The following is a 15,314-nucleotide window of genomic DNA, read 5'->3' on the forward strand; positions in this document are numbered from 1 at the left end:
CACCCGCCATCCTCATCACCTGACCTATTAACTGTTGGTCATGTGACAGGCTCAGCAAGACAACATAGTATTCAGTATAAACGGTAACACATTGATGACTTCATCCTGTCACACTGTTGCACCAAATGAGCTTAAATCAAATACACGTCATGTACAGGTGGGCGGGACCAAACTGAAATACAGGTGACGCAGCTGTGCTTCAATGACATCACGTCACCCCAGGTCCTGAGCTCAGTTACAGACACCTTAAGTGACCACAGACTTGCTCGATGTGTCTAAACCCAGATTCTTGTCTTCAGGCTGAATTGTCTCTTTTGGTCTCCAGGGACCTACTTGGTGAAAATCCCACTGACAAACTGGACATCAAGATGAACCCTGATGGCAGCGGACAGCTGTACGTCCCCGGACTGACCGAGATCACCGTCAAGAGCCCCGAGGACATCAAACGCGTGAGGACTCACTTCCTGCTCCTTTCAGTATAAAAGCCTTCAAGAGCCTGAAGGTCTCTGTTGTGGTGAGACGCTGGAACTGCAGTGTCAAACCCTGAACAGATCAAAGGTTGAAAATGAAACATGGAAGAATCACTTCACTGATCGGAAGAATGCTTTTTTGATTTTGGACTTTCCAGAATTACTGACCAAGTGATTTAGTGTGTGTGTGTGTGTGTGTGTGTGTGTGTGTCCTCAGGTGTTTGAGTTGGGTCACATGAATCGAGCGACTGCCTGCACCAACCTGAATGAACACAGTTCTCGCTCTCATGCTCTGCTAATCATCACCGTGTCGGGATTCAACTCCACCACCGGGAACTGCACACAAGGTACACACACACACACACACACGTCTCATCAGTTTTAGCATCTGCTGACTAAATCACATGATGGTGTGTCGTTCCCTAACGAACACTTTAGTTGGGGGTCGTTAGCGAGGCTTCGTGCTGCGTTCAAGTGTCGTGACCTGTGTGTCGGCAGGGAAGCTGAACCTGGTTGACCTCGCCGGCTCAGAGCGGATCGGGAAGTCGGGGGCAGAGGGCAGCCGCCTCCGCGAGGCTCAGTGCATCAACAAATCTCTGTCAGCCCTCGGCGACGTCATCAACGCCCTGCGGAGCAAACACTCGCATGTCCCCTTCAGGAACTCCCGCCTCACCTACCTGCTGCAGGACAGTCTGAGCGGGGACAGCAAGACGTTGATGATGGTGCAGGTGAGACACGCGATGACCTCACAGCTGGCCTCAGCCAATCGTGGGTGAGTGTTTTTTAACACCCTGACGTTCGTGTCCTCAGGTGTCTCCATTGGCCACCAACATGAGCGAGTCGGTCTGTTCCCTGAAGTTTGCTCAGCGCGTTCGCAGCGTGGAGCTGAATGCCACGTCTTTGTCCTCCAGGAGACACGAGAACTCGTCCACCTCGTCTTCGCCAACCCATGACAGCGTGGAGGTAAATGGCGCTCTGCACTCACAGCGTGACAGGAATGAACTTTGGACTCAGACTTCATTATTGTGGTCTTCAGCTGGACTCGCCCCCGGTGACCCCGGTGCCCCTCCCCATTTCCCGGGCCAGCAGCGCCGGCTCCACCCTCTCATCTGCCTCCAGAACGCCCAGCAGCTCCCGCAGGAGGTCCCAGTCCCAGCTGTCCACTGGTACACACACATACACACACACTCCTCCAGTGACGATGCTTTTAATGTGAAACACAGCAGGAAGTGTAGATTTGTCCAGAGGAATTGTGGGTAACGGGGCCCAGGCACAGGCATCATGACAAAGCCACTCTTCTTCTTCTGTGTCCTGATTCTATGCTCTGATTGGTTGGTTTGCAGACAGACAGGTAGACAGAGCCAGCCCATTGGTGGGGGACGATGGGCAGGTAGGTGGGGCTGTTTGCTGATTGGTGGATAGCTTGGCATGGATGCGCTCGGCATGGCATGGTTGTGCCCCCCCCCCATCTAATATTCTCTACCTCTGAGCTTCTGTCTGTGCCTGCCAGACTGCTGTCAGGGCCCACAACCATATTTGGTTGTCTGAAAGATGTGGGCGGAGCCTTTGGCACATCAGCAATCAATTCAGGTTTCACCTGTGCCTCGACTTGCACCGCTGGTGAAGAAGCACGTGACCTCAGAGTTGTCATATTTTCATCATCATTTCTTTAGAAAACGGGACTGATTGGGGAGGAAGAAGGAATGTGGCAGCGTTAAGGTGGGAATGCTCAGCTGGCGACCCCCCAGGAGGCTCTCAGATGAATTTGTAGTGTCGAGTCTTGCATGGCGTCCGCTGAAGGACTGCCGACGCGTGTTGAGCTTTGATCTTGACCTCTGACCTCTTTGCTGCTCCAGAGCGCCTGCTTGTGCAGATTCCTTCTGTTTCTTTTCCTGATTCTAATTTTGCAAAATTGGTTGTGAAACATGGAGCTGTTGGTGATGTTGCCATGGTAACGAAAGTGCTTCCCATCCCTGTTTATACCAGTTCAGAGCCCCTCCCACTCAATCACCAACCTCAGACCATAAATCAGGGTGGTTGAGGCCGGGGTTTCTTTGTGACAAACATAGTTACCATGGCGACCTGTCTGTCTCAGTCAGATCCACTCTCATCAAAATATGGTCACCTTCAGGCAATGACCACGGAGCTGGAAGCTTCCCACCAGCTGATGTCACACTGATGTCATTCTGGCAATGCCCACATCTTTTAAACAGTCCAATAGAGGCACCCGATTGGGTGACGTCACTGTTTTCTTTTCTTCCTCGAAGTCACGACCTCGGCAGGACCAGGACGCGTGCAGCTTAGCGGCAGCTGGGCCCTCAAACACCCGCGTGGGTTTTCGTGGAGGACCTGCAGCTTCTGGATCCGTTGATTCAGTGGTGACTGTGTCTGGAACCACAGCACCCCCTGCTGACTGACCTCTAATAACCCCTCCAGAAGGAAATTACTCCAAATGAGTCAAGAGAACTTTGTTTTGAAGAGTATTGTAGTACAAATTAAAGTACAAAGTGATTTTGAAACCGTTTCATGACAACGGCAAATGGAATCTGTTCATGATTATAAACTAAAATGAGCAACAAACAGGAAATGGCAGCAGACACGATGGCGGCAGCACACTGATCACGTGACTTGAGACGAGTTATGAAGGGCGTGTGGGCCCCTTGAGCCAGGCTAACAGTTTGTCCCCGCTTTCAGTCGCTGTGCTAATCTAAGCTAGCAACCCGAATGTTTTCAACTGTGTGACTTCCCGTTGTCACCTGATCATCGGTCAGGTGACCACACGTCTGTCTGTCGGCTGGGTTTGTGCTACTGAGCCAAGGGCTGCCGGACTCCTGCCTCCATGTCCACACTGGTAGAATAGATGAAGGCTAGTGGTAACCATGGCAACAGTCGCGCAGTACAAACTGATTTGTCACTTAACTCACTAAATTAAAAATTAATGTCTAGAGCTTCACACGAGTCTTCACATTTGCTGTGGCGGTGTGGACATGAGGTCACATGGTGTGATGTGTCACGTGACTGACAGTGTGTTTCTCTGCAGGACGACTGAAGCTTACGGCCTGAGTGACCCCCCCCCCCCCCCCCCCCCCCCCGGAACAAAGACTGATGTGATGAAGACACAGCAGAAGAACCGTGTCCATCCGTCAGCAGAGAACTTTACCACATCTGGTTTCTTGTCGCCGTGGCGACTGATTTTATTCCTCTGAAGTGAAATCACCAGAATCAGTATTTGATTTACAATCTCAGTATTTCTTGTTCTTTTGCACTTTAAAGGTCAATCGTTTTCTAAAAGCGACAGAAACGCAGCAGCAGCACGTGTGCTTCAGGAGACGGCGCCGTGATCCTCCTTCCTCTAAGTCAGGGGTGTCACGCTGGTCCAGGACAGCGCCGCCAGGCTGCAGGATTTCATTCCAACCAATGAGCTGTGAGGACGCAGCCGAGTTGATCCAAGTAGATTCAGGTGTTGCTTTTCCTCAGTAGGATGAAAACCTGCAGCCTGGCGGCGCTGTCCTGGACCAGCGTGACACCTGTGCTCCAAGTGATTTGCGGCCAATCAGGCGCCTCTACGAGGTCCAATAGGATGTGACCAACATGAGGACTCCTCCCCCTCAATTCCATCAGAGTGAATAAATCTCAGACCTCTGAAAGCTTTTGGGTCATGAGATTTAAAACTTCAACTGTCCTCTGGCTCCGCCCCACTGAGCAGGACAGGGGCGGCGTGCTGAGCTGCTGCGTGACGCTGGGCTGATGAACTGGTTTGCTTGCTTTGTGTCTGTAGGTTTCTACAGTTTGGTTTTTTTTTTTGTATAATTTCTAATAAACTCAGACAGCGAGCACTGGCGTCCATGTTGAAGCATTCTGTGTTCACGTGATGGTGGAATGGGGAACCCGCCACCCTGAGTCTGGTGAATCTCTTCAATCCGACTCATGGATTTAGGATTGTGTCCACTTCCTTTTGTTAGCTTAACGAGCTAAGCTAACGTGCTGCTGGTTGCTGGCCCTTGTACTGGAAACAGGAAGTTTGGCGTCCTGAGAGGTGAGGACGAGGATGGTTGTCCTGCAACAGGAACAGCAAGTTCCTCCCACCTGTCAAAGGAATGATGGACGGCGGCGTCTTCAGAGTCGATCAGCTGACCGACAAGTTCTAGGAAGACTTGGAACATGTTTCTGCTGAATCATGTGACATCGTCCGTCTGCTGCGATAAAGACGCATGTTTAATTCCAACTTTACATCTTTATTTTAATAAACAGTTCAAATGTATGACTCCTCCCATCAGGTGTGTCCATAATGAACATCAGCCAATCAACTCGAGAGCATGGCGGTCAGGTGACTGGGCCCTCGTGCCACTTAAACTGATCTGAGGTTTCACTGATGACTCTTCAGTGGGGTGGGGTGGGGGGAATGAGAACGAGTGGTTGAACCTGCCGCCACGTGACATCAGCAGACAAGTGGCGTCTGACCTGTCAATAACATGATTGATTTAAAGGATGTCTTCAGAGCGCCACACCACAGGAACGCCGTCAGAACGAGTCGTCCAATGGCGCCATGAGCAGCTGCAGCTCTCTGAAGGTGCTGCCATGGCGACCAACCTGCAGCGCCTTGTTCTTCACCATGTTGCTCAGGTTCTTCAGCTGCTTGCAACAGCTCCTGCACTTCTGGTGGCTGCAACGACAACGCCGTTTGTCGATCACTGTCATCAGCACTGAAATGTGATCGATTCATCATCAGCGGATTGATTGATTGGCTCTCAGCCTCTGATCGGCTACCCGAGTATCAGTATTTGCTGAGTCATCGCCAGGTGTTGGCCGGTGCTGGTTAGGTTTTAAGTCACATGTTAGAGTGTCACTGGCTCACCGCTCTTCCCGCGTGATATCCACTCCCACGGAGGGCGTGGCCTTCAGCGTGTCAGAGATCAGCAGCCAGAAGTGCTTCATGATGAGCTTCAGCGACGTGCAGCCCGTCTGCATGTAGCTGAGACAACACACAGCGATGACATCAGTAATGACACACAGGCTCCTCCCCCTTTGAGAACCACCGCCAGTGACACCGACTCACCTCTCGTATTTGCTCTGCAGCAGCTTGTCAACCTGAGGAAGAACTGTCATACACAGATCCAGTTTCCATAGTGACCTGACACGAGATGGACAAACCCTCATCACAACCACAAAGTACACAATGCCATTGGTGTGTGTGTGTGTGTGTTCTTGTACTTTCTACTTTTTGAGGACTGGAATACGTATTTAACCACCAATGTGAGGACATTAGGGTCAGGGGGCGAGGGAATGCATTACGTCAATGAAAGTCCTCACAAAGATATAAGTACAAGGGTGTGTGTGTGTCTCACGGCTGCAGGTTGATGATGTTGAGGATGTCCACAACGATGGACAAGTCGTTCATGGAGACGGCCGTGTCCAGAGCGCTCTGCAGGGATCAAACACAGGAAGTAAGAACCAAGTCATGGTCACTAAAATGATGACGAGCTACGAGCCACACGGAAAGCTTTACACTTCCTGTCTCCAAATGGGTGTGGCCATCTCTTTCTCCAGGTGGGGGGGACCTGGGGCGGGGAGACCTGGGACAAGGGACCTGGGGCAGAAGCATGTCTCACCTTCACGCCGTCTCGGGCCCACACGGCGCGGACCGTCTGCAGGTTCTTGTGGCGGCTGCTCAGCATCACACACATGGTGTCGTGACCCTTCTTGATCTGGGACAGCGCGTCCTCGTCACTCAGCGCGGCGGCGTGGTTGTTGGGGGACGACTGACAGAGAGGAGACACGACTCGTGAAGTCAGCGGTTCACTCCAAATCACCATCGTGATGTCGCTCATTCTGATCCAGTCACCATCAAATCCGTCACATCTACGGTGGCGACGTCACGGCCCGGCAGCGACTCTGACTCTGGTTATTTAGGCGTGATGATGTCAGAGATAACCTGGAGGGCTCAAGCCCCCCCTCCACTCCAGTCAAGTATTGTGAATATTCACGAGTTGAGTGGTCAGTTGCAGGTCTAAGTGATCACATGACTACATCATCTGCTGACTCAGCGTGGGACTCACAGGCAGGAAGTCAGCCACGTTCAGGCCGATGGGCTCGTTCCTGGTCATCAGGATGATTTGAGGTTGTGGTTTTGTCTTGGTGGTGGTGACCGCAGGCAGAGGTGTAGGGGGGTCACTGCTGGGGGGGTTGGAGAACGCAGGGCCCATGGCTGAGGGGGCGGGACGCTTCACAGAGGAGACCACTGTTGGCTCCACCCTCTGTACAGGTGTGGATGAGGCCAGAGGAGGACTCTGATGAGCGTGCGCGCGCGTACACACACACACACACACACACACACACACACCCTTGTATTTATATCTCTGTGAGGACTTTCATTGACCTAATACATTCCCTCACTGACCCCTGACCCTGACCACCTCAGCTCACTGACCCCTGACCCTTGACCCCTAACCTAACTAGAACCAGATTCTAACCTCGACCCTAAAACCAATTCTCTGGGCCCTTTGAAGATGCGAGGACCGGGTAAAATGTCCTCACTGTGGTGGTTAAATATGTGGTCTAGTCCTCAATATGTAGCAACGAGAACACACAAACATCATCAGACACTGTGTGTGTGTGTGTTGCGCTGTGTTCACTGACCTGCTGCTTGTCAGGTAAAGGAGAGATCAGTTCGTTCAGCTGTCGGACGACCAGCGGCGTTTCTGAGGAGGACCAGAATCATAGATGACGACTGAGATGTCATTTTTGGATCACCAGTCCCTCTAAGCCTGCAGTTGTCAGTTTGGCCATTTGGGGGCAGCAGAGCATCTAACGTAGACTGAGTGTTTCAGGAGGGAACTCGGAGGCCTGGCTGAGCGACAGGTCATTTAAACCCACAAGAGTCTGTTCTAGGTGATTCGGTTCCCCACTAACAGAACATGAGGTCGGCCAGTAACGTGGCTTGTGGTGGACTCACCGTCCTCTGGAGGAGCAGGGAAAGGTTCCGCCATCTTGGGAGGAGTTCGAGCTGGAAGACAGGAAGTGCAGCGTGAATGAACAATGAGACTTCATCTGCTGTGGGTAACTGAAGACCCTGGAGGTCGAGCTGCGGGAGCCGATCACTCCGCCCAGGTCCTTTAGAGGGAGCAGCAGCCAGTGAGAGGCCCCTGCTGAGACCCTCCAGTCAAAGCGTCTCTAAATCAGGAGGCAGCGTGAGGAGCTCCACCTACAGATGGCGTTCTTGGGCTGGAAGATCTCCTTGTAGTCCTCCGCGTTGTGGATCTCAGCTGAAGACACTTTCTCGTCCGCCTCGTCCTCACTGGGGCTCCTCCTCTCACCTTCGGGACTCCGTCTGTCAGCATCTGTACTCTGCTTCACCCTGATGACATCATATCCAAATGAGTGACATCATAACCTATAACAGTGACTCAAGCCTGGCAGCCAGCCTGGCAGTCACACAGAGCCCCCCTCCCCCCCAAGCCTCAGCCCAGGCTGGCTGGAGTCGGTGTCATCACAGCAACATTTCTTGAAATCAGTTATGCAAAAACACATGTGAGGTTTAAGCCCCGCCCCCTCTGAGGACTGCCACAGGTGACCTCACTAATCGTGATTAAACGAGACTTCGGAGCGACCAAAGATGGCAGCAGACTCCTACCTCTGCGCGCTGCAGGTGGTTGTGGGTCGCTCATAGTTCCTGCGAAGGGCCGCTCCTCTGGCGTCCCTGGGCTCGGCGAGCGGCTGGTTGTCCTGGATGATTCCCTGGATCACGGCCCCCCCGCACTTCTTCACCCTGTTCAGGTCGACCACGTAGGACGACACGCTGCTCAGCTGGTGGGACACCCCGATCTGGTGGGCAAGGGAGGGGACAGGGTTTGGAGGTCACAGGTGACAAAGGTGCTACTCGTGTTTGACTGACAGTGACGTTGTCCGCCGGGAGCGAGTTCCTCTAACCAACCAATTCATCTTCCATATGCCGCCACTGGCCCCTCCCTCCATCGCAGGGTCACCTGTTAAGGTCCAGAACAAATATGCTAAACATTGTTGTTTGGAACGAGAGACACGGAGGAGACATTTTCTATCTGCGTATACGTGACCGACCACGATTGCATTTTAATGGACCAAACCAAAACTGGGGGGGTCCAGAACCAGGGGACATTGAACTGAAAGGTAATGTGGTTCAATTTAGAGGTGGACCAGGTGACGACGGTGCCACATCAAGACCTCATGCAGGATGAGACAGCGACCAGCGCTCTGGTAGTGAAGAAAGTAAAAATAGGAAAAAACGTCAGAGAAGGCAGGAACCAGAAGTCAGGCGAGCTCTGTTGGTCCCCGGGGGCGGGCCCTCATCACGACCACAAAGTAACCCTAACCCGTGTCTCCACGTGGCCCCGATCCAGCAGCTCAGCTCTCAGCTTCATCGTCTCCTCAGGGGACACTAACATGTATGTGCTCCGTGTGCAGCGCCTGTCTACATGTATGTTGGGCTCTTCGCTCGCTCAGGTGACCTTCACTCAGCACCAGAACTCCTCCGGATCAACGTGCCGGTTTCTCTCATTTTGGTGATTTCCTGGGACTCGTGTCCGCCTCACCTCTGCCCTCCCTGCAGCTGCAGCCAGGTAGCAGAGCCATGAAGCGGTTCATTTGGAGCTGGAGCATCAGAGGTGCTAAGCTAACTAGCCTGGGTCTCAGCTCCTGAACGCAGTGCAGGACGGCTACTCACCAGCTGCTGGTTGCAGACGGCCAGGTCCGACACTTTGCCCCAGCCGACCGGCACCACGTCAAAGCAGCGATCAGGCTCCCAGCCGTAGACCCTCAGGGAGTCCGTGGCCCCGCTGTACAGACAGCTGCCATCCGGGCTGAAGAACACACACCTGCAGACCAGGGTCAAGGGTCAGGGGTCAGACGCCACCACGCACCAACACTCAAGCCAACCTGCAGCCGAAATAAAACCCACCTGACTGGACTGGTGTTTCCCTCCAACGAGCCAATCATTGAGAACTTCTCCAGGTCCCACAGCCTGACAGACCTGCAGCACACCAACGCACCGTCAACATCCTGAAACTCTGCGTGACCACACGAGCCTCAGGAAGACTTTCACACCACAACAGGAATCATGAATGTTGACATGAGTTGGCGGCCAATCAGGAGGATCCTGGTTGGGGGCGTTAGTTTACTCTGCTCAGGTTAAAAGGCATCTGTCAGCTGACTGGTCACTGCTCCTCCGGGATCCTGGCGAGGACACCAGGTTGTGAAGTCGTACCTGTCGGAGCTGCCCGACGCCAGCAGGTACTCGTTGGGGTGGAACTGCGCGATGTTGACAGCAGCGGTGTGAGAGCTGAACTCTGTGATGGTCTTCCCCTGAGCCAGGTCCCACAGCTGAGGGAGACAACAACCAGGACACGTCCAGCACTGTTACACCTGCTGACCTACAGCCAGCGTCCTACCCAGGAGACGCTCGGCTGACGGAAATGACCGACATCATGAGAAGCTTCAGCATTCAACACGTTTCTGCTCTGTAAACATGTGATATGCAAATGAAGGGACGTGTCATCACCTTGACGGTGCAATCATCACTAGCGGACGCCAACCACTTCCCATCAGGACTGAAGGCCAGACTCCTCACGGCCTGAGTGTGACCCTGAAACGCGCACACACACACACACACACACACACACACACACACACACACTTAAATCCCTTTTCCAAACTATGTTCAGTTGAACACCTGCATCCACCTGCAGGACCGATGATGTCACAACTAGGTGGAGCCACTTGTGGTCCAGGATGCGATGTAGGCCCTTGAGGCCTGGACTGACAGCTAAAACAGCAAAACCGTTCAAGGATGTCCATTAACAACTCTCAAGGATGTCGGGTTCTAGTCAGTTCTGATCTCCAGTCCAGGTGTTGGTGGGTCCCTGATCCTCCATCTGGATCAAGGAGGCCTGGATTCTCCAGACCACCTGGAGAGGTGGTGAGCAGACGTTCCTGGACAGTTTAGCTGTTAGCATCAGTCTCTGTTAGCTAACCCAACATGCAGTTCAACCAAAAGGAGAGAGAAATGTTTTTGATGCTTTTTAAGACTCTGGTCCTTGAAAGTGAGGCTCACCTTGTATCTGAACACGTAGGCTTTCCTCCGCACGTCCCAGAGCTGAGACACAAGCAGAGGAGGAGCAGGGTTACACTCAGGATGCAACATCGCACACTCACTCACTCACACAAACACACACACCTTGATGTTTGTATCCATGGAGCTGGAGGCCAGGAAGTCTCCAAAAGGGTGGAAGCCCAGACTGGTGACATTGGATTTGTGTCCCATCAGAGTCCTTAAAACTGCACAAGAAGACGAGTCACACGGGGCGACTGGCGGCGCGTAACAAAGCTCACGACGCTGCTGACAGTCTCGTGTCCTGCAGCCGTCATCCCATCAGCCTGAAGCGGCGACACTCACACACACGGAAACTTTGAAAAAGCGACAATAGACAACATATCGACCTGCACACTCGCCACCATGATCCCAAAATGGTGCTTCAGCTAGGAGCCTCTCTCCCTCTCTCTCTCTCACTCACTCACTCACACACAGGTAACAGTGGGTCTCACTCTTGGCGGCCTCCAGGTCCCAGACTCGTATTGATCCAGACTGCGATCCTGTGACGACCTGCTCTTCTGACATGTTAAACTGAACACACTCAACTGGATTCTTGTGACCAGTCAGACTCTGCGGGGGACACACACACACACACACACACACACACAACCTCAATGTTTGTGTCATCAGGTGACCATCAGCCCTGAGCATCATGCTGCAGCTGTGTGAGAGGCTGGGCGTCCCAGGCTCAGGCGGTCTTACCATGATGCAGTTGGCCTTGCTGACGGACCAGATGTTGACCCTGCAGTCGTCCCCGCCTGTGGCCAGCAGGCGGCCTGAGCTTTTCCCCAGAGCCAGACAGGAAACTCTGCTGGTGTGAGCCTCAAACTCCTCTGAACACAAGCAGAGACAGCGACGGTCAACGTGGTGACAGTGTGGCGTCGGACGCGTCCCGACTCTGACGGATGCAGATACGCGAGCTGAGGCGCCCACTGATGCTTTTCCCCGTTACTGCAGCTGGCGACGATGGAGGCAGACCGACGATTTCCTCGTCACTGGCACTACACGCAGGGACTGATGGGTCCCTGTACAGGTTTTTGTTATTCACCCCCCCTACACACACACACACACACACACACTTCTGTCTCCAACTGTATATCACCCCCCCCCCCCCCCCCATTGTACCTGGATGGACACAACCACTCCAGAGGAAACACGCCTCCTCGTCAATCAAAGTGAGTTGAATTCATGGCGAGAGTGAAGAAAGAGGAAGTTGAGGTCATCAAGAGGTGAACTCACGCAGTCGCCAGGAGATCTTGGTGATGCTGGCAGCAGCCATGACGGTCCAGACCTACACAGGATCCAGGATCTCTGATGTCAGAGGTCAGTGACTTGTCCACTCAAGTCCCCCTGCAGGGACACAACATCATCATCACCGACAGATGTCTGCTGCATCATTCGTCATCATGTTGACGGTCATTCGTGTGCGGGTTCAACTTCCTGAGGGTGTAAATGTTTCTCAGGAGTCCAGCTCTGAAGCGGAAGTACGACTGACGTAACTCCCGTTTTTCTCCACAACGTCCGGAGTCGCCAGCGCGTGCAGCAGCAGCAGCTCACCTAAGCGAGTCCAGCAGACGGCAGGAAACCGGATCAAGTCTGAGCTGTGAGGAGCTCCATAAGAGTGAAGCAGCACATGCTAACAGCTCCGTAAGAGTGAAGCAGCACATGCTAACAGCTCCGTAAGAGTGAAGCAGCACATGCTAGCAGCTCCAACGACGTCAATGCTCGAGGGCCAATGAGATCCAACAGTTCATCAAACAACAACGGGGCTCTGACTCCGGTCCCGCGCCGACGCGGTGACGTTAATTTGACAACTTCCTGAATGTGGCTGCAGGTCCACACCAGCTAGCGCTAGCCGACTGATGCTAACAGCGTTATCTCGCAGCCGCTGCTAGCTTCCGATGCTGACCGGAAAAAGAAAGCCTCACCATCGGTTTACCTTCGTCTGTCGGTCGACGTCGACGTCAGGTTCCACCGCAGACGTTCCAGGGCCGCTGGTCGGTGGGTCTCCGCCGCCGCCGGTGACAACAACCTGTTGAGTCTGTTCGCCCGCAGCTTAGCAACTAAGCCACTTCCTCTGACGTCACTCATCAATCAAACGATCACTATGTTGACAACCGTCACCTGACAGCTTTTACGGTTCCAGACTGGTCCAGGACCGGCTTCATTTCCTGTCACTTCAGTTGAACGGAAGCCGTTCGTGTCGTCTCCACCTCTGCTTTCACCCTCGGTAACGACCTGAGGCTGCACCGGAGGTGAGGTGAGTGGTGAGCCAGGTGTGGAGACCAGAGCCGGGGTTCTCAGCGTCATGAAGGCGTCTCTCTTCTGACCTGGCTGGATCACCATGGTAACTGATGTGGTGAACCTCACCTGGTCCGGAGCAGGTGAGGGTCAGAGTTTCTGCTTCAATCGGCTATAAAAGCGCTGCCCTTTCACCCACCACCTCTTCTGAAAACGGCACCACCATCTTTGAACGATCCGGTGGACCTCGGCGCCATCACTGAGCGAGGTTCTCTTCAGAGGGAGAGAGCGTTCAGAGACCGGAGTGATCCGCTACCTCTCCTGACGTCACTCCTATCAACGCTCCAGGCCCCCAGCTGAGGGAAGCCCTCATTATTCCAGCCTGCTGGAGCCACGTGACCACTAATGAAGACCACACCTGGACAAGAGAACTGATCGTCTCCTGGTGTTCATCACCGTTAAGAACAACCAATAAAGTTGAGGTGATTTGGCCAAACACTGAAGAGTCTGCTCTTCTCCCAGCATTCCTCTCTCCCCTCCTTGGCAGCAGCTGTGCTGCTTTTTGCTGTCATAATTGTTTGATGTTCCTGACCTCCATCACACTCACTTGTTCTTCTGGACTGAAGGAGGCGGCACGCGATCCGTCGGTTTCCTAAGAGTCACATGACGCGTTACACGCCCCTTTTTATGCGGACGCCACAGAGCCCGAAGCAGAAGCCTTGATTGACAGAGAGAGATCCCACCCACTGTCCTGATACCAGTGACCTCTGACTGGGAGTTCAGAGCCAAGGGAAGCCTGGCCAGGAGGAAGCTGCTGGTTCACCTGTGGAGACGTGATGTGGAACACAAACAATCAGCGCTGAGCCGCATCTACGCCTCAAACACCTGATTATGAGATGTTTAGTTCCAGGTGAGCGCTGGTTCGTTATCAGTCCTCATGGTTGACAAACAAAGGCGTGTTTCATTCGTCTTTTTTCTTGAGTTCTTCTCTTGATGCCATGTTGAGGCAGAGAGAACCTCTTCAAAGCAGGCTTGAGTCTGAAACTCTCAGAATGACTCAATGAACCTTTGTCCCTCCGCCTGGAATCGAGCCTCCCCTGCTGACAGAAATACTCCAAATGTTTTGCTGCACCTGCGATGTGACGGTGCGATGGAGATAAAACAGGTCGCCAATGAGAAACACCACATGAACTCCTCCCAGTGCAGGTCAGACAATCTGCCTGGACACAGATGATGTCAGCAAGAGCCTCCTGTGTGTGACCTTTTTTTTTTCAATTATCATACATGGACAAAGTGACTGTTGTGGTTCAGAAAAATACACACTTGCAGAAACCAGAGGGTAACAGAAGCCTCAGCGGGGGGGGGGGGGGGGGGGTTCAGGTTCCGTTCCTCTACTGACCTGCAGGGTTCTATATGATACAAAGACGTTGGGTCTGGTCCTCATGAGCCTGGTTCCATGGATGAGGAGTGTGTTAGCAGCAGGATCCTGGCGTGTTCCTTCAACGTTCTACCATATCAAACATGTTCTCTGTTAACTTCCAGAAGTCTGGGGTCTCAGGAACCCTCCGCTGGTCCAGATCTTCCAGAGCCCCAGAGCGTGTAGAGTGGTTTGACCCAGAGCTGCTGACTCCACCCTGAAGCCACGCCTCAGGAGCTCAGCAGAGGGACGCACGCCGCCAGCAACTGTGAAGGAACCTCCTTGGCTTTGGCTGCAGTGGAAGTTTCAAGAGTTAAGATGTCCAGCTTCCAGCCTCCGGGACAGAACTGATCTGGTGGTGGTGTTGGTTTGGTAAACATGGACAGGTTTCTTTGACCAGTGACTGCTGAATTTGGATGTTGGTCAATTTAGGATCGCTGACGCTGTGGTCGTTCGCCGAGAGCCAAGGAAGTGTTCGCATCACATGACTGGAACCAATCGTAGGACATCACAACAGAAGCGTGAGGGACGCTCTGACCAGATGTTGTGTTGCTGTCTGTTCCATCCCTCCATCATCCCTCCATCCCTCCATGTTCTCCCTCTCCTCCTGTTCAGGGTGGTGGGGGTGGAGCCTATCCCAGCAGCCTTCCCCCTGGACAGGTCACCAGTCCATGGCAGGGCCAACACATAGAGACAGACAACCATTGGCTCTCCCAGCCACGCCTACGGTCAATCTAGAGTCTGGATTAACCTGGTCCCTCTTGATGTCTTTGGACTGTGGAGGAAGCTGGAGTACCAGAGAGAACCCAGCAGGAACAGGGAGAACATGGAGACTCACCCAGAAAGACCCCATGCTGCAGCCGGGGCTCCACCCACAACCTTCTTGCTGGGGGCCACAGGGAGGACCACTGCTCCACCCACAACCTTCTTGCTGGGGGCCACAGGGAGGACCACTGCTCCACCCACAACCTTCTTGCTGGGGGCCACCATGAGGACCACTGCTCCACCCACAACCTTCTTGCTGGGGGCCACAGGGAGGACCACTGCTCCACCCACAACCTTCTTG

The 15,314-nt window shown here is 53.4% G+C and overlaps 2 protein-coding genes across 15 annotated transcripts in view; one reads left to right on the forward strand and one right to left on the reverse strand.

The window, feature by feature from the left end:
* The window catches only part of kifc3 (kinesin family member C3), a 33,830-nt gene extending 29,527 nt beyond the window's left edge, over window positions 1-4,303 (forward strand). For 8 of the 10 annotated variants that reach the window (XM_086191595.1, XM_086191544.1, XM_086191561.1 and 5 more), the window contains 6 exons: window positions 326-449; window positions 688-817; window positions 969-1,198; window positions 1,281-1,433; window positions 1,507-1,636; window positions 1,814-3,502. In XM_086191595.1, coding sequence (XP_086047721.1) covers window positions 326-449; window positions 688-817; window positions 969-1,198; window positions 1,281-1,433; window positions 1,507-1,636; window positions 1,814-1,881 — 835 coding nt within the window. In that variant the 3' untranslated portion in view covers window positions 1,882-3,502. The other 2 variants (XM_086191551.1, XM_086191570.1) reach the window with 2 other exon arrangements.
* katnb1 (katanin p80 (WD repeat containing) subunit B 1) lies at window positions 3,990-14,166 on the reverse strand. 5 transcript variants are annotated; one of them, XM_086191757.1, is made up of 21 exons: window positions 12,530-14,166; window positions 11,830-11,940; window positions 11,293-11,423; window positions 11,043-11,160; window positions 10,675-10,775; window positions 10,552-10,593; window positions 10,000-10,083; window positions 9,706-9,821; window positions 9,400-9,471; window positions 9,166-9,316; window positions 8,101-8,291; window positions 7,676-7,824; window positions 7,423-7,473; window positions 7,107-7,168; window positions 6,527-6,724; window positions 6,080-6,229; window positions 5,816-5,892; window positions 5,527-5,601; window positions 5,326-5,442; window positions 5,061-5,133; window positions 3,990-4,931 (listed from the first exon to the last, which is right to left on the reverse strand). In XM_086191757.1, exons 2-21 carry the CDS (start codon window positions 11,867-11,869, stop codon window positions 4,851-4,853), a joined length of 2,079 nt encoding a protein of 692 aa, XP_086047883.1. In that variant the 5' UTR covers window positions 11,870-11,940; window positions 12,530-14,166; the 3' UTR covers window positions 3,990-4,850. The 5 variants fall into 5 exon arrangements, with proteins under 5 accessions (XP_086047883.1, XP_086047851.1, XP_086047859.1 ...); XM_086191725.1 differs by having other exon boundaries at window positions 6,527-6,757; window positions 12,530-14,164; XM_086191733.1 differs by having other exon boundaries at window positions 6,527-6,757; window positions 12,519-14,164.
* Between the last annotated feature and the right edge of the window lie 1,148 nt (window positions 14,167-15,314).

This window comes from Aulostomus chinensis, chromosome 2 (assembly GCF_037954235.1).
Source record: "Aulostomus chinensis isolate RoL2024-O1b breed Wild chromosome 2, RoL_Achi_v1.0, whole genome shotgun sequence".
Lineage (NCBI taxonomy): Eukaryota > Metazoa > Chordata > Actinopteri > Syngnathiformes > Aulostomidae > Aulostomus > Aulostomus chinensis.

Coding starts and splice junctions, on each gene's coding strand:
- katnb1 (XM_086191725.1), bottom strand. CDS start 11,869: ATGGCTGCTGCCAGCATCACCAAGATCTCCTGGCGACTGC. Junction 10,776..11,042: donor GGACCTGGAGGCCGCCAAGA/GTGAGACCCACT, acceptor CTTCTTGTGCAG/TTTTAAGGACTCTGATGGGA. Junction 5,134..5,325: donor GATATCACGCGGGAAGAGCG/GTGAGCCAGTGA, acceptor TTGTCGTTGCAG/CCACCAGAAGTGCAGGAGCT.